This window comes from Phascolarctos cinereus, unplaced genomic scaffold (assembly GCF_003287225.1).
Source record: "Phascolarctos cinereus isolate Bilbo 61053 unplaced genomic scaffold, phaCin_HiC Scaffold_726;HRSCAF=1367, whole genome shotgun sequence".
Classification (NCBI taxonomy): domain Eukaryota; kingdom Metazoa; phylum Chordata; class Mammalia; order Diprotodontia; family Phascolarctidae; genus Phascolarctos; species Phascolarctos cinereus.
The window spans coordinates 117,788,408-117,807,219 of NW_027556098.1; the positions used below are offsets into that span (position 1 = coordinate 117,788,408).

At 39.5% G+C, this 18,812-nt stretch overlaps 1 protein-coding gene across 1 annotated transcript; it reads left to right on the forward strand.

Annotated features, from left to right (window-relative positions):
- Positions 1-470: 470 nt before the first annotated feature.
- Positions 471-17,727, forward strand: UMPS (uridine monophosphate synthetase). The gene is made up of 6 exons (XM_020985995.2): positions 471-703; positions 4,273-4,426; positions 5,708-6,376; positions 9,944-10,119; positions 14,311-14,425; positions 16,287-17,727. The coding sequence occupies exons 1-6, from the start codon at positions 545-547 to the stop codon at positions 16,454-16,456; spliced, it is 1,443 nt and encodes a 480-aa protein (XP_020841654.1). The 5' UTR covers positions 471-544; the 3' UTR covers positions 16,457-17,727.
- The last annotated feature ends 1,085 nt before the right edge of the window (positions 17,728-18,812 follow it).

The following is an 18,812-nucleotide window of genomic DNA, read 5'->3' on the forward strand; positions in this document are numbered from 1 at the left end:
TAGTTGGAGAAATACAGAAAGACAGCTTTCTGGAAGACACCTTTTTTTTTGGAGGAGCTCCCCTCCCCCCCAAAAAAAGACCCTCTCTCCCCCTTGGAGGAGATACTTTTTTTTTTGCTGGAGGAGATATTTTGGTTTTGTTTGTTTTCTGGAGATGCTTTTTTTTTAACCTGGAAATGATTTATTTTCTCCCTAGAGCAGATACTTTTAAGTACTGAAGGGTTTTAAACAGGAAGGAGAGAATTCCAGGCCTAAAGGCCCGTGTCTTGCGCAAAGGCAAAGATGAACGGAAAGTGAAAATGAAGCTCCAAAGCGCCCGCTGCCAGCCAGCCCGAGCGCTCGCAAAGCGCGCCAACAGGAAAGCGCGAGCTCCCGGGACTCTCTCAGGACACGCCCTCCTGGCCAGCCGCGCCTGCGCACCAAGGCGGCTGCGGGGCGGGGGGCGGGGCGGGGCGGGGCGGGGCGGGGCCGGGCCTCAGCGGCAGACGTTTCGGAACTCGCTGCGCTCGCGCAGTCTGGCGGCTGAAAGCGAGGCTTTGGGGTCATGGCGGTATCGTCGGTGCAGTTGCTGACGCCCTTGGTGATGGCGCTGTATGAAGCGCAGGCGTTCAGATTCGGAAACTTCGTGCTCAAGAGCGGGCTCTCGTCCCCAGTCTACGTGGACCTGCGTGGCATCATCTCCAGACCGCGGCTCCTCAAAGAGGTGGGAAGCGGAAGGCCGGGCCTGGCGGGTGTCGCTCGGTGCCCACAGGGCACCCTTTGACCTCTTCCCCTCCCCCCCCGCCACCTCCCCAGGCACGTGGTTTTGCACTTTTATTTTTCCTCTCCTATCTCGGATTTCAAAAGTTCCCCGGGAGGAAAATCCCTTCTTCCTGTGTAGATCGGTGTCCGTTTCGCAATCGACTGAGTAGGGAGGATTCTTGTTCTGTGAGGTTAGATGAGTTGTCGGGGTCACGGACGCCGGACTTGAACCCACTTGTCCCTGGGTCCTAAGCTGCCTCTCGTGACGCGCTTGCCACGTGCTGTTGGGGATCGCTGTAGTGGTGGCCTGTGATACCTCATGCTGCCCTCGTTGTCCAGTCGTGTCCTACCTGTCGTGACCCCGTGGACCATACTGTCCGTTGGGTTTTCCTGGCAAAGATCCTGGAGTGTCTTTCCATTTCCTTCCCCAGTGGATTAAGGTAAAGAGAAGTTAAGTGTCTTGCCCAAGGTCACACAGTTATCAAATGTATGAGGGCTGATTTGAACTCAGGTGTGTCTGACTCCAGGCCCAGCTTTATCCACTGAGCCATCTGGCTGCTTCTATGCTTCCCTTAGGGATATGTAAACATTTATATGTCAACTTGGCAATAATAATAATAATAATAATAGCTAACATTAGGTGTACAGTGCATTTACAAATATTATAATATATAAAATAATAATAGCACTTATCTCTCGGGGTTGTTGTGAGGATCAAATAAGATAATAACTGTAAAGCGCTTACCAGAATGCCTGGCACATAATCAACTCTATATAAGTGGTAGCTATTGTTCTTGTTACTATCTGGTTTGATCCTCACAACCTGGAAGGTAGGTACTATTAGAATCCCCATTTTGTTATGACTTGCCCAGAGTTAGGAAGCTGGTTAAAGGACTGAGCCCAGGTCTTCCTGACTCCAGGTCCAGCTGCTCTAGCCTAATGTAGCTGCCTGTTATTAATCACTCTATTATTGGTTTTGGTTTTGGTTTTTTCCCTTTTTAGGCAATTGGGGTTAAGTGACTTGCACAGGGTCACACAGCTAGTAAGTACCAGTGTTTGATGAGAGGCTGGATTTGAACTCAGGTCCTCCTGACTTCAGGACCAGTGCTCTATCCACTGAGCCACCTAGCTGCCCCTAATCACTCTGTTATTAATAAATATTTAGGGTTCAAGAGGGTAGAAATTGCATTGTCCTAAGCAGCAGTGCCCTTTCCTGGGCATTGTGTAGAGAGGGGAGTTCTGAATTGGGAATCAAGAGGCCTGGGTTCTAGTTATTTGCTCTGTAGTTAATTAACTATGAGTTTGTGCCTGCTATTACGGGGGCAAAGCTCACATTCTTGCCTAGCTTCATTTGGGGGGCGGGAAATCTATACCTTTTATTTTTTCTTAGGCAAGCTATGTTGAAAATGCATATTTTTAAGTCATAAAGGTGACAAGCAAGGAAACTGGATATATTCAAGTGAATTTATCATTACAATTAGAAAAGGAGCTCTTAATTGAGTGTCTTTGAACTTGGTTGTTCTCATGTGCAGAAGACAGTGCAGTATAATTGTATTCTTTAATTTTACAATTTAGAGGTTTGTACATGCAGGTTTAGTTCTACAAACAGGTATGGCAGAACAGTAGTCCTTTCTACATTCTTCAAACTGCCCTTTGATTCAGAACTCTAACTTTGGCTTTGGTGGAGTCAGGATGCATGATTTTATTGGTGTGGAGCATTTCTTGTGTGGAAATTCATTCCAGCAGGTCAGATTGATGAAGTGATACTTTGCTAATTTTTAGAATCAGGATTAGGATCAGGTGACCCAGGTTGCATTAATGGTTCAGTTGTAAGCAGTATATTTTGCTGTTTGTCCTTTGGCAAGTTATTTAACCTCTCCAAGATTGTTTCCTTATTTGAACAATGAAGGAGTTGGACTAGATGACTCCTAAAGTGCCCTTCCAACTGGAAACTTACCTTGATCTTAAACTTCTTATTATAAAAGTTTGGGGTAGGTTTAGCAGAAGTCCTTGAGAGAGTGGATAAAGAAAAATCTTCCATTTCCTCCTCTTCCGCGCCCCCCCCCCCGCATCCAACCCAAGGTTTTCATATGTCTTAAGACTGGTCTTATTTAACATCTTTATAAAGTATAGGGGGGAATTACTGGACTATAATCCAGAGTTGAAATTTGCATATGACAATAAACACTTCTAGTCAATGAAAGTATCAAGGGTGAAGAATAATTATTGCAGGTTTAGTAATGTATCATTTATAAAACATTTAATATACTTTATCCTCTCTAAAAATAAGAACTCATGAGGCTGCAAGATGAGGTAGAAAAATTATCAGATAGGTTAGAAATGGTGGATATGGAACTCTCTCATGTAGAAACAATTCACTCTCTGCTATAGGATGATGTTTTTCATTGTTAGGACTTAGGGTTCCAGGGGTTACTGAAGACTTCCCCAAAGATTGTATTTAGCCCATCGTACTTCCTTGCCAAAAACAAAAAAATCCAAACATCATCGTTAAGAAAGGAAGCCAAACAGAGTAAAAATCAAATCTTTATTGTGTGCCCCCTTTGTGAATTACCTTTCCAGGCTTCTTATATATTACCATACCTTCACACTGTGGTGGTTAGAATAATTTTGAGAGACATGGTTTCTGGGTAATTTATTAATAAGGCCAGCACATTATTAATTAAAAAGAATGGTTATTTGATTGTCTGTCTTAGACCAAAGACCCTTTATGTTGATAGGCTCACAGTTTATATGCGTTTTGAAGAGTAGGTATTCCCAGGGGTGCCAAACAACTTTTATTGAATAACAAAATGGGAGGTGGGCTAACTTGGGGTAAATGACTTAGGTCACCAAATCTTGATCAAAGAGACATCAATTTCCATATCACCTGTCTTGAAAGAAAGGGAGAATCAACATTTTCCCCAGACCTGTCTGAGCAAACACTATGAGCACGAATATACCCATTAGCCCAGACTTAGAATTTCTTTTACTGTTTGCTTAGATCTTAGCCTGGGTAAATCTTTAAGAGAGATTTCCCACACTGGTTGGTTTCTGGATGAGGAAGTAGAAAAGGGGAAAAACCTTGTTCCCAATACAATAATTAGTTATTAACTACATTTCTCACATTACATTCAGTGAACCAGTCACACTGGCTTTGGTGCCACTCCTTCCATGCAGCATGTCTTTGCACAGGCAAGTCCCCTGTATCAGGAATTAAGAATTCTGTTTTTCATTCTACTACTTAGTAGCTGTGTGACCTTGGGCAAGTCATTTAATATAAATAGAATGAATGCATTGGACTAAATGAAGTCTCAGGTCTATTCCAGCTCTCAAATTATTTTATTCCTGTCTTAGCTGAACAAAGGCCGTTATAAACCCTATAGAAATTGAGATTCTTCAGTCTACAGAGACAAAAGCTAAAAGAGATGAGCTTGAGATCTGTAAAATCATGAAAGGTATAGATGTGATGACATAGACTTGAACATATCATAATGATGTAATCATGATTATCTAGTGTGTGTTTTCTTCCAGGTTGCAGATATCTTGTTTGAAACTGCTAAAAATGCAGGGATCAGTTTTGACAGCGTGTGTGGCGTGCCCTATACAGCTTTGCCTTTGGCAACAGTCATCTGCTCAACCAACCAAATTCCGATGCTCATTCGAAGGAAGGAGGCAAAAGATTATGGTAAAAATTAGCATCATCACAATAGCCAGGCACTACGCTGAGTGCATTACAATTATTATTTTATGCAGGAACATAACATTTCAAGCTTGGGTTAATTCATACTAATTGTTTTCTCAGTTGGGAGTACTATACTTAGCACCTAATAGGTGCTTAATAAGTGTTTGTCAGAATGAATTACACTGATGTTCTTTGTTTTGGGCCAAGTTACATTACTCCATGGGACATACAAATCATTTTCTTACATTGCAATTTATTTTGAATGCATTGCTGCAAATTATATTACTATTCTATAAGATTTTGTGATGACATTGTAGTGAATTAGCAGAAGAAAATAAATGCTTTGAATGGCTTGAAGAAAGAAGGAAAGTGTCTCGTACAAAACCTATCAACCCATCAAGTTTTCACTAGGCTTTCCTTCATTCTAGCTAAATTTGTTCTGGGATTTAAGAATGGAAAATGTCTTCTGTCATCACCTGATGAGGATCAATATAGCAGTATGGTCTACGGTTCTTTTTTGTTTAGCTATTAGCAAATAATCTTGGAAAGCAACATAAGCTCCACATGGAATTATAAAGAATTCTCTTTTCAGACCCATAAGCCTCAGTGTTTAGGAATCTGGAATTATGGTCAGCCTATCAAGTACTGACCTAAGAGTGTCCATTCCATCTAGTGTCACCAGTAAATGAATCTCTCCGAGCCTCAGGTTTTTATTATTCTGCAAACTGAGGATGATATTATTGTCACTGTATACCTTAAGTTTTTAACAAGAGATGAGAGCTACATAAATATTAGTATTGTTACATCTCTAATGATAAGACAATTACTCCTGATAATGAGACAAGGACTTGTTATTTAACATTTACCCATAATTTCCTGGATTGTATCACTTGAATCACATCTTTATAATTAAGTATCTATAGTAATAGATGTCAAATGAGCTGAAAAGAACCTGTAGACACGTGCTCCAAAGCAGAGTGTTTGGGATGATCTTGCTGGGTAGTTAAAGCTAATTCATGAAGATGGGAAGAATGGAGAAAGAAAAGAATGCATCCTGCTGACATTCCACTCTTAACAATGAAATGGGGGGAAAGGAGGGAGGCAGAGAAATTCAACAAAAGTGTTAAGTCACCATTTCCTATTAAATGAAAATAAAATAGTTCAGAAATAGCCTTCACTAAGGTGTATTTATTATGAACAAAACAAGGTAGAGCTTTTTTGGAGCTGGCAAGCCATAGTCTGTATTTTTAATCAAAGCCAAGAGAGTCTTTTTTTCTTTTCTAGGTACTAAACGTCTCGTAGAAGGAGCTGTTAATCCAGGAGAAACCTGTTTGGTGATTGAGGATGTGGTGACCAGTGGTTCTAGCGTTTGGGAAACTGTTGAGGTCCTTCAGAGGGAAGGTTTGAAAGTCACAGATGCCATCGTGCTGCTTGACAGAGAGCAGGGAGGCAAAGCCAAGTTGCAGGAGCGGGGTATTCGCTTACATTCTGTGTGTACCTTGTCAAAGATCCTGGAGATTCTTGAACAGCAAAAAAAGATTGATGCTGAGATGGTTGGGAAAGTGAAGAAGTTTATTCAAGACAACGTCTTTGTAGTTGGTGAGCAGAATGGTACTGTAACTGCAAAGAAAACTCCCAAAGAACTTAGCTTTGGCATGCGTGCCCAGCTCCCTGGGACCCATCCTGTTGCATCAAAACTTCTCAGGCTTATGGAAAAGAAGCAGACCAACTTGTGTCTTTCTGCTGACGTTACTGAGGCCAAAGAGCTGTTGCAGCTGGCAGCTACTCTTGGTCCCCGAATCTGTATGCTCAAGACCCATGTAGATATTCTGAATGACTTCAGTCTGGAGGTCATGGAGGAGTTGAAAGCTCTAGCAGAAGTCCATGAGTTCTTAATATTTGAAGACCGAAAATTTGCTGATATAGGAAACACAGTGAAAAAACAATATGAAGGTAAGAATTTTATTCCTTTTAAAAAATTTATAAACATTTATTCTCTTTCCTGCTGCTCCCTTTCCCCTAGTGAACAATTTTTTTAAAAAGAAAACATTGGCCATGTCCAAAACTGTGTCTCTTTCAGCATTTTAAGTCCATCACCTCTCTGGCAGGAGGGGAGTGGCATGCTCGGGATTAATCATTAGATTGATCAGAGTTTTAAGGTTTTTCCAAGTTGTTTTTCTTTACAATGTTGTGGTCTTTGTATAACTTGTTCTCCTAGTTCTTTTCACTTCACTCTTATCAGTCCATAAATATCTTTCAAGTTTCCCCTGAAATTATTCCATTTTTTCATTCATTTGCTACAAAATTGTTTAGTTCTTCCCCAGTTCCAGACATCCTCTTAGCTTATAGTTTTTGGCTACTGGAAGATGCATGTGGATCTTTTTTCTCTTTTTATGATTTTTTTGGTACACACACATACATACCTGCATACATGCTTACTTGTGGTATAGTTAGGTTAAAAAAGCATTCTCAATTTAGGAACTTTTTTTTAAGCCATGTTCCAAATTGCCTTCCAGAATGGTTAGATACTTTATGTTTCATGAGTTATTAGTGAGCTAGAGCTTTTTTTTAATGTGGTGCTTTGATAGCTTGGATTCCTTTTTTTTATTTTTGAAAACTGCCTATTCAAATTCTTTGACCATTTATCTATTGGGAAATAGGTTCGTCTTATAAATTTGAATAATTTCCTTATATATTGGATATGAGACCTTTGTCAGGGAAACTTGATGCAAAGATTTTTTTTTCCCAGTTAGCTGTTTCCTTCTTTAATTTTAACTGCATTACATTTGTGTAAAAACTTGAATTTTATTTAATCAAAAGCATCCATTTTATCTTGTGTGATCCTGTGTCTCTTGTTTGGTTTTAAATTCTTTCTGCATCCAGACATCTGCAAGGTAATTTCTTCTCTAATTTGCTTATGATTGCCACCTTTTATGTCTAAATCGTGTATCCAGAGTTTTTCTTGGTTGTATGGTGCGAGGTATCGATCTAGATATGATTTCTGTCAAACTGCTTTTGGACCTCACCCTCCCCTTCTGACTGCCTTCACACTTTTTTCATTATTACTCTTAAGATTCTTGGTCTCTTGTTCTTCCCAATAAATTTTGTTATTATTTTTTCCAGCTTTATAAAGTAATCTTTTGGGTAGTTTGATTGGTGTAGTACTGAATAAGTTGATTAATTTAGGTAGTGTTGTCATTTTTATTATATTGCCTCAGCCAACCCTTGAGCAGTTAATATTTCTCCAGTTATTTTGGTCTGTCGACATTTCTGCAAAGAGTGTGTCATTGGCTTTATATAGTTCCCAGGTGTGTCTTAATAGATGTCTACCAAATATTTTATACCTCAAGTTATACCTATAATAATTTATACCTGTAATTGTTTTGAATGGAATTTCTGGCTTTTCCTCCTGGGTGAGAATTGAATTCCAAAAGAGACACACTTGTGGTATTCTTTTTTGGATTTTTCAGGAGAGCAGTTTTTATACTGAAGTAGTTTTCCGTGTCTCTGGAATTGTTGTGTTTACCATAAAATGCCAAGTTAAAAGTTGACCTTTTCATTATTATTATTATTAATTTATTTTGATATATCAACAATCACTTTCATAAGCTTTTGAGCTTTAAATTTTTCTCCCCCTACCCTCCCTCCCCAAGATGGCGCACAATCTGATATAGGCTCTCTCTAGATAGATAGATAGATAGATAGATAGATAGATAGATATACATTCCTATTTAAGCATATTTTCACATTAGTGATGTAGTAAGTAAGAATTAGAACTAATAGGAGGAACCACCAGAAAGAGGAAACAAAACACAACAGAAGAAAAAAAATAGCAAATAGCATGCTTCGATCTGCATTCAAACTCTACAATTCTTTCCTTGGATGTGGATAGTATTTTCTATCACGAGGCTTTTGGAGATGTCTTAGATCCTTGTATTGCTGAGAAGGGTTAAAGTCTATAAATATTAGTCATTGCACAACATGGCTGTTACTGTGTGCAACATTCTCCTGGTTCTGCTCACTTCACTCAGCATGAAACCATAAAAGTCTTTCCAGGTTTTTCTGAAGTCAGCGTGTTTATCATTTTTTATAGCACAATAGTATTCCATTACATTCACATATCACATTCACAGTTATGATTACTATCTGTGTCTTTCTCGCCATCCTTTTTCCCCCATTTATGCTTTTCTTTTCTTTCTCATTTTCCCTCCTCACTAATATTTTGCTTTTGACCACCAACTCCCTCAGTCCCACCCTTCTATTAGCTCCCTCCCTTTTCTTCCCCTTTACCCTCACTACTTTTTCCCTCCCTTCTATCCCCTCTCCCTTTTTAAAAGTTGACTTTTTAAAAATGTGACTTAAGCAGTTCTGTTTGGTTAGAGGCAGGTAGGTGGTCCAGTGGATAGCGCGTTACCCAGTGGGCCTCGGGCTTCGGGAGAGTCAGGAACAGTAGAGGTCAAATATGTCTTTAGATGCTAACTAGCTGACTAATGTGACCCTGGGCAAGTCACTTAACCTATCTGCCTCAGTTTCTTCTGTTATAAAATGGGGACAATAATAACACCTGGTTTTGCAAGGATCAAATGAGGTAATATTTGTAAAACACTTAGCTAATATTAGTATTAACAGAAATGTCCTGCTTGTTTTCAGTTGAGAAAGTGGTGTCCCCATACACTGCTCATCTTTAAAATAGAACCCACCTGACCCCCTCCACAGATTTATGACTCTGCTTTCTAAATATGTTTTCAATCTTTTAAAAAACATTTAATGACTAGAGCATTTTCCTAACTTTGGGGAGTGTGAGGTAGGAAGTGGGAAGACAATTGGAGAGAATATGAAGCTTTGGGAATTGTGTGGAAGCTCTCATTGAGATAAGAGCCGAGGCTTGGAAGGACCAAATCTTTTAAGATAGTTGTCAAGCTTAAGAGGTAGTGGTAAAGTTTTGACATACAAAAAAAATAACAATTTATTCTTTTCAGTGACATTTTAGATGATTGGTGTCTGAAGGCTTTAAAAGTAATGACAAACAATACTACATCCTAAACCTCGTTGGATTCTCTTCATCAGCTTCAAAAGCTGGTGTAGCATTTATTGGAAACAGTTCTTCCAATCTCCTAAAACCCCCTTTTGCATGCCTTAAGCTACGTTTATGATTTTACTTGAGGGTCTTACATGTCTGCATTTATTTTCAACTTATTTCTACTGCAGAAAAAAAAATAACATTGTTGACATTGTAAGGTTCAGCATATAAGGAAGATCAAAGTTCAGTCCATATTAATGAAAAACAGTTGCAAAACTGAGCCTCACTTTTTATGGTCTTTAAGCCAGTTACCCTGGTGGAAGTCTTAGCTTTTCAGTGACACCTTTAATGTGGAGACCTGGGTGCAATTAAATTTACAACAGCTGAAAGCTCTCAGGAGTATGTAGATACTGAAGTGTTATTACAAAATTTCACATTTCTGTAGTTGTCTCTTGCTTGAACAAGTTTCAGTTGAGAGTAATCCTATCACTTTCTTTTAGGTGGTGTTTTCAAAATAGCTTCCTGGGCAGATATAGTAAATGCCCATGTGGTGCCAGGCTCAGGAGTTGTGAAAGGCCTGAGTGAAGTGGGGATGCCAATGCACCGAGGCTGCCTCCTGATTGCAGAAATGAGCTCCTCTGGAACTTTGGCCACGGGTGACTACACAAAAGCAGCTGTAAGTGAGAGCTTTTCAGACTACTGGGGATGGGTGGGAGAGAGGAAACAAAACAAGGTTTGCCCTAACATCTGCACACAGACCAAATCTTAGGAACACTTTTTAGGTTCTTTATGGACTCGTGTAATTACTTATTACATCCAGTTTTGGATGACTTGCCCAGGATTGCATAATGGGTAAAATCAGGAGACAGCATGACATAGTGGAAAGAAAGTCCTGGACTTGGAGTCAGGAAAGTCTGGGTGTAGAGGCTGCCTCTACCTCTTGGAGTTCTGGGACCACATTGGAAGTCACTTAACCACTAAATCTCTTTCCTCATCTGTAAAATAGAGATGATATCTGAAGTAAAATACTTCACGGAGATTCTGTGAGGCTCAAATGAGATGGGTGTAAAGGATTTTGCAAATTTTAAAATACTATATAAATAGAAGTTATTGCTGTTGTCACTAGAGACTCCTGATGATCACTTCTCTTTTTGTCTTGTCCTATTTATATGCTAAACAATTCTTCAGAAGTATCCCTGAAGCCCTAGAAATTGGGGCAGAATTTTTTTTTATTCCTTTCAGCCAAAAACAAGATTTATTAGAACATATTGGACAGACTCTTAAGGAGTCTGAATATTAGTAAACTATTGGCTAGATTATAAGAATCTGAGCATCTTAATAGAGACAGGATGGACCTTATATACAGAAAGACTATGGGAGGATCTAGGAGTGGCCAAGTAGTCTGTGAGGTAATAGAACTCCAGGGGTGGCCAAGGAAGAAAGGAGCCTAGATAGGATTAAGGGTGAGAAGTGGCCTGGGGCAATAGGGAGGTATGGAATTATAGCCTCAAGAGAACACCAGAGATTTAGCCATGTGGGAAAGTCCAGGGTTTTTCCTTTTTGGGATCTAGATCCCATCCTCATCATTCTCCCCTCAAACAAATGGGACCCAAATTCTTTTGGTTGGGCAAAGGTCTCATCTTCTGAAACTGCTTCCTGCTGGCAAGGGGTGTAGAGCTGTCCTGCCTCAAGGGGGTCCCAAAGAGGAGGTTGACTGGAACTGAGCGCAAGCTGCATCCAGGGAACAATAGACATTTGTTAGTACCTGCTGTTTGCTACCAACTGTAGGCGAATGGCCTGTAGTCTGGAAGACACAAATCTGACAGAAAAGACTGCAGGACCCAAATGACAGAATAAAATATCCTTAGCTCTGTTTGGAAAGCTCCGTGTTCCAACCATGCAATTATCAAATCCACCTCATAACCAGACTTAGGAATACCCAGATGGATAACATTCCTTTTCACAGGAACATAATGGGGGAATTGAGCCAGGAGGATCCCATCTTAGACTGAGGCTAAAATTGTCCTCTCAGCTTTTCTCAATGCTGACTTCCCACCAGTATCACATTCTCTGAGTAGCTTGTGGCATTTCGCTCAGCTGGTGGATTATTGATTATCAGTGGATTATGACCCATCAGACAACAATAAAATCCTAGGAGCTTTTACCTCAAACAGCAAGTTTCACTAATCACAGCTTAGGAAAAAAACTTTTCCAGGATTTACATCTCAAATTTAAATTTGTCCTGGTGTAAAAAGCCAGTTGTTGGTGATTTCTATATAATTGCAAATTCTTAGAAAGACAAAACCCAAACAGGCTTTTTGGCAAGTTTACACATTAAAACAATAACCAACAATAGCCAAATTATTTTAGCAGTAACCAAATTATGAAAAATTGCATGACATAACTATACAACAAGTTCACCAATTTGACACTTGAAACAAACCCATTACCAATCAGGTGACTCAAGTTTTGTTAAATTTATTTCCAAATTACTTTACACAGAGAATCAGCATCTCATCATTAACAGTTAAAACTACAAATTTAAAAGAGTGTGCTTCCCCTAGTTTGGAGGCTAGCTTCATTACCTTGAGTAAGATGTGCTGAACCTGGGTGATGCTTCCAGGCAAAGGTTGCCCTAGAGCCCAAGGCCATTGCCAGGGGGGGCCTATGCTGTAGCTGCTTCCCTTCCCCCCCTCCTTCCTTTCCCAGGTTGGGGAGGGCAAAATCAAAGGTGAAGGGCAAAGGGTGAAACTCTTTTCTCCTATGAGAGGGGTTAACAGATACCTTCTTGACTCAAGGGAAGGGAGTGACCAGGTTTTACGGGTGTTTCAAAACTCCTTAATGATCAATCACAAAACCTCCAGAATCTGCCAAGGTATTTCCCTGTAACCTCATGAAGGAGGATTCAGAGGTGCAGAGAAGGGAGTAAGTAAGCCTCAGGGAACCAAAAAGCAACTGCAGTTTTCCCCAATTCCCTAGTGCCAAGGGAGTTAACAGAATTGAGCATACACTTCCAGATAGGGCATCTGTCCTTGTTCTCTATGCTGCGGAAGGTGTACCCAGGTCCATGGTCTTGAACTGACCCAGTGGACCGAGAACCTGAGAGCATCAGGCCAAGTGAGAAACAGCCTCATAACTGTCTGCCAGAAAAGCACCTCCAAGCCTTTATGCTTGGAGAGTGACCCTAACTGCAGGGCAAGAAAGGAGGGAGAGGAGTCTTACATACCTTCCAGTCTTGGCTGGAGAAGAACTTGGGGTTAGGCAGTTTCCCCATACATGCCACCAAAATAATGTGGTTTAGGGGCTCAAGGGTCCTGGGACTCCAAAATCACAAAACGCGGGTCCTGCCCAAAGGAATTCGACTCGAGCCTTCTTTTAGCCAAAGACAAGGTTTATTAGAACACCCGTCATATTGGTAGGACTCTTAAGGAGTCTGAACATTAGTAAGCTATCGCCTAATTATAAGAATCTGACCAGTGGCTAGACTTTAAGAATCCAAGCCTGCGGCAGAATTTACTGAACCTGTAATAACTATTTTTACATTTATGTTGGACTTTAAAAGGTTTTTAAAGAACTTTAAATACATTATCTTATTTGAGCCTCACAGTAACTCTGAGATAGGTGCTGTCATTGTCCTTGCATCACAGATGAGAAAATTAAGGTTCATAGGGGTTAAATTACTTGCTTCTGGTTACATGGTTAGTAAATGGAGAATGATTCAAACATAGTCTTTCCTGTCTCCAAGCACAGAATACACTATTGTACACGTCCTTTAATATGTATGTACAGTTTGCCTAGTTTCTCTGAGAATCAAGTTAGCCAACAGTTGTCAATGCTACCATTCTGGCCACCTGTCAAAAAGAACCAAACTTTACCATTGATGTGATTTTTTTTTTCAAAATCTTAATACTAAATTTATTCAGTGTATTGAATAGTTTGACATTGTTATCAAATTTCTATTTAAATACCTAATCCATCCTTCAAGTGTAAATGTTCCAGTCTTTGGAGAGTCCTTCAAATATGTGTCCAGAGTTTCTCTCCCATGTGATTCATTAGAATCAGTACAGATTTCACTGTTAGTTCTGGGAAAGCATTTTTTGTTTTTAGAGTTTTCCTACCTTGTAGTATTTTAGATCTTTCAAAAAATACAATATTACTTTCAGTCATAGAATTAGCAAATTCATATTAATACTTAATTTTTTTAGGGGTCAGATGTGAAACTTAGTTTACATGTAGCTCTGGGTTTTCTAGTTGGCTATCCTTCAGTTATATCATAAATCTTTGCATGCACTGTCACACCAATAAAAATAAATAAATAAATAAACACACACACACACACACACACACACACATACACACACACACATAAAAATAAAAAATCCAGATTTTAAGTGACTGCTGCCAGGTGTTAGAGTTCTTAGGGTTTTGAGGCCATGTTTCACAGAGTCATAGTTAGGACTGAAGTGAAAGAAGGCTGTAAACCAGACCTGCACAACCTGGCAATAGGTAGGGGCCAAAATTAAAACAGGCTAAACTTCTTCTGGCTGTAGACAGGTTAGACTAGAGACTGACGATGGTTGTTTGCCAGAGGTCATGTGACAGACAGGAGGGTATGCAATGGCAATCCTACGTTTTTTGCCTGACTGCCCAAAATCCTTTGGTGGGCCACAAGCAGCACAAGGGTCCTATGTTGTACAGGCCTGCTGTAGACCCAGACCTAAGATGAAGTGTTTCACATCCATAATTTACATAATTGCAGTACGAAATGAAATCTCTAAAGTAATGAGGTTTGAGGCCAGAAAGTATATTGTTCTGTAAGTAAATGTCCTATATAGTTAAACATGTTTTGTCTTTTATATTCCACCAGGTGAAAATGGCTGAGGAACATTCAGAGTTTGTAATCGGTTTTATTTCTGGTTCAAGAGTGAGCCAGAAACCAGAATTCGTTCACTTGACTCCAGGTATCCAAATACAAGCTGGAGGTAAATACAGTCATAGATCATGTTGTCTCTATTACACTTGTTAGCCCAATGAACTATCATTTTTATCCAATAATTCACATGGTAATTTGAGATTGGTTTATTAGGTCTGTATTAAACTAGTTTGAAATGAAATATTTTAGATTAGTAAATGCTTGTGAAATTTATAATGGGAAGGCTTAGCTCAGAAGCTTCTCCTAACATCCCTGCCTTTCCCTCAAGGGTTTGAGGATTGTATATGTTGAAGGGAAGGGATAGGAAGTAGAGTGGGGGAAATGGTGGTAGTGGTATTGGTATTGACAAATGTGCTTTCAGTTTGGGATACTCAGGTCACTCTAGCCATTTAAAATGAACACTCAGGATATCTACCAGTGGGACTCAGTACACATGGAGAGTGAAGGATTCTCATTTTATATACATAAGCACAAATGTGAACAAACACTTTAAGGTTTGTTTGATTCAGAAAATTATACAGCGCAAGTGCTTCAGCCTAGAAAAAAAGGTCCAGAAAGGAAATTTTAATGAGGGTAGAAGCACACGTTTTTAAAAAAGATGAGTATTCTTCAGTCTGGGAGGTCAGATATTTAGACTTTTTAGATGGTTCTAATACTCATGGGTGTGAATATTTCTTCCATGGGGGATATATCTTGCAGCCTGTTTGTGCCATAGTCAGAGGATCTTCCAGTGGAGGTCTTTTTTACATTTCAAGGGTACAAATGGGCTTATTCACAACAGCCCACAAAACCAGAGTTGAGTAAATGAGAGTGTTCTTCATCAAATATTAGAATTATTGGGGGAGGGGTGAATTCCAAGAAGTGTAAAGGAGGTTTCAGATAAAATAATATGATAGCACTACTTAATAACTACACCGTAAACAAGTGATAAGGAATTTTACCCTGAGAGATTGTATAGGTAATCTAAATATAGGAATATTGTATAGGAAATCTAAATAAATTCATGAATAAGTTTATACAAATTCATTGTAAAACAGAAAGTGTAACTAGTGTGCCAGCCCCACCCCCATCGATTGCAAAATGAACCTCAGAAGGATTAGTTGAGTGTCCTGCCTAGGTAAGGACATACTTAGCATTTGATGGCTTTTTTTTTTTTAAGCCTCGAAGTGATTGACATTTTAAAAGACTTCTCTGCAAATTTCTTTAGCCGTGATGCTTCATCTGATCAGACCAAGTGGTGGAATCAGCTTTTGTTGACATGCCCACAGTGCCATTGGGCACAGTTCATTCTGTCATTGTGAACCAGGGTCTGGCTACACTGACAAATTCTCATTTTGTGTGTTTGCATGTATTCATGTGTATTTATTTGAAAAGGTAGTGAATACCATTGTGACTTCTCTCCTTGAGGCAAGTCTCTACCCTTTTTTTTTTAAGCTTCTTCCTCATTTGTAAAATCAAAGGGCTTATGTTAGATGACTCTAAGCCCCTTAATTCTTGCTTATTAACAATGTTAAGTAATATGTAATAGCATATACGAGGTTTGTTCTTTGTTGTTTGTATTAGTCCAACTATAAGGTACACTTTATCCCCAAATCTGGCTTATATAAAACCTGGAAAGTGTGTAGTATGGGGTCAATTTCTGTGAATACCTATATATTTCTCTCTCTCTCCACCACCATCCTTTTCCAAGAGGTTTTGTTTTGTTTTTAGTCAGGCAAAGTATATAGTACAGCATAGTATAAAAGAATGGGATTCAAAAAGGTTAAGACTAGGTTTTAGCATTTTAGTTAAAGCTTCTATAGGTGTCTTTGTGAAATCGTTAACGTGAAAGATATTGTCACACAAATGGTCATTTTAGCTCTTGTCATAAGAAGATGAATGAATAGTATCCTTATTTTTTCCCCCCACAGGGGATAATCTTGGCCAGCAGTATAACAGCCCACAAGAAGCTATTGGCAAACGAGGTTCTGATGTCATCATTGTGGGCCGTGGCATATTAACTGCCTCCAATCATCTAGAAGCAGCTGAAATGTACAGAAAAGTTGCCTGGGAAGCCTACTTGACTAGACTTGGTGTTTGAGTCTCTCAAAACACATTTTTATTTCTTAAAACATTTCTACTCAAATTCTTTGATCTCACATTTGACCAAACCACAAAATTAAAGTTGCAAAGACTAGGAAAGCTGCCAGGCAGTTAAGTGTTTAATGACTCTGGGATGCTCCACAGTAATAAATGCTTTCTAAAACATGTTTTTGTTGTGACTGACATGTTCTAGGGCAGCCACAGAATCTGTTTCACCTTCCTTTTATTAAGAGAAGTTATCTACGTAAATATAAGAGCCTAATATATCTCCCTAATCTCCCTAAATATAAATAAAAGAGCCAAGTCATAAGGCTTAGATTATCATTATAACCCTTTTACACATGAATATGTGTATTTTTATAGAAGAGGTTCCCCTTTATTCCCCTGTAAAAGACATTAATGTTTTGTTGATGCTTTTTTTTTTTAACTTCAAGGACACTTCTCATTCACCTCCCTTGTCATAAAGAATTACAGTTGAGCAAAACAGGCTGCACTTAACCATTTCACATGTCAAGCTACCACTCACTACTAAGGAAAAAGAGGTATCTTTCAGTCTTCTGGAGTCAGGAGTGGTCATTTTTTTGAGCAGAGTTTTAATGCCTTTCATTGTTATTTTACTTCCTATTATTATCATTATATAAATTGTGCTTTTTGCTGTATGTACTCTGCATTCATTCTTATCAGTCTTCTGTCTGTGAGACCCCTTCCTCTATCTTTGGCCTTGGATTATATGCCCAGTAGTGGTATCCTTGGGTCAGAAAATGTAAACCATTTAGGGACTTTGAAGAGTCACGTTTTTTTTTTTGCTTGTTAGTAGCAGTGGATTAAAGTACGACATCATGATTTTCTTTCTTGACCCTGGGATGGGAGACACTTTTTCCCTCCCATTTTATAATCACTTTTAATGAAGCATTCATTTCCTTTTAAATATGGCTTTATCAGGAGGAAAGTCAATATTCTATAATCCATAAAAATAATTTGCTGGCTGTGGTAAGAGCAATGCTCAGTCCTTCCTCCAAGCAGGAAAGCTAGTTTTTCCTTAAAAGGTATAGAGACATTCTTCAGGCTATGGTTGACTCAGGGAACTTGATGTCACTGCCTTATCACCTGGGCACAAAGCATCCACAAGGAGCCTGGGAACTCTGGTGCTTGGCTGGTGGATTGCCACGAGAACTTTGTTCGGCCTAACCAACTAGAGGGGCTCTCGGCTTCCATCTTTATTGAATGCCCCCTGCCATGGCTAAATAAATCTTTTTGCTAACTGTTGAATGGCCTATGAGTGTCTCATTTTGTTCCAAAGTCATATCTGAGGGATTGATGTGAGCCCGGCCCAATTCACTAGTAAACCCTATTGAAATGTATTATCATTGCATCTGGTTTGGATGGGAAGTTCCTAACCTCTGCAGTTCGTGAAGCACAGTTGGTCCTTTGTTTCTAGTGTTATTTGCTATGAAAAGTGTCCTTAGAGGTGTTATGGCTCCTTTGCTGCTGCTCGGAAGAAATGAAGTCCTTGCTGCCCTCCTTCAGGGCTATGTAGACAAGTTTTCCCTGATCCCCACTGCTCCCCGTTGTACCATTCCCTGACCACCTGGCCTAAGCTAGCTGGGCAGTGCTCATGTGACTCATGTTTCCAATCAAGATTAAAATGCATTTCATCACAGAATAGCTTTGAGAAAGTGTAATTGTATGGAATCAGGTTGTTCTAGTAAGAGACCTGTCACCATCGTGTACTCTCACATTGTCACTGGCACAGTTCCCCACGTTGGGATTTACCCTAAGACCAAGAATAGGCACGTTCAGCACTCTTGCCTGTAGTTGGGAATGGGGGACAACATGGATAAATGAACCACTTGGGCAAATCTGCAACTTAATGGCAAAATAAGCTTGTTTGAAATGTGGACAATGAGGACAATACAGAAAAAGGACCTGGCAGACCATTCCTACCCTTACAAGAACTTGTGGAATTTGGGTCTTGTAAGGGTAGGCGGATGGTCTGTTAAACTCTTTTCAAAAAAAATTTTTTTAATATCTTTTGGATTTACATTACTTAAATTTCTTGTATCACTCCCCCCTCCCAAAGAGCCATCCTTTTAAATGGAAGCAGAGAGGGAAAAAAGCAAAACTGAAGAAAACAAAAAATAAAATCTGACTATGTCGTATTCCACTCCCTCCTCCCTCACTCCTGTAAAGGAATGGGGAGAGATGTCTTCATAGTTCTTTGGTGGTCCTTACACTTACAGGTTATTCAGAATGGGATTAATCAAGTGCTCTACAGAAATGCCTGTACACCCCTGTCAGTTTCTTGTCGCTAAAACCCTACTGTGGGCATGGAAGAACATTAAGTGCTAGTAGGG

Excerpts from the sequence above, each read along its gene's own strand:
- UMPS (XM_020985995.2), top strand. The coding sequence starts at position 545 with ATGGCGGTATCGTCGGTGCAGTTGCTGACGCCCTTGGTGATGGCGCTG. Across the intron at positions 6,377-9,943 it reads AGTGAAAAAACAATATGAAG|GTGGTGTTTTCAAAATAGCT; the intron begins GTAAGAATTTTA and ends ACTTTCTTTTAG. Across the intron at positions 14,426-16,286 it reads TATCCAAATACAAGCTGGAG|GGGATAATCTTGGCCAGCAG; the intron begins GTAAATACAGTC and ends TTCCCCCCACAG.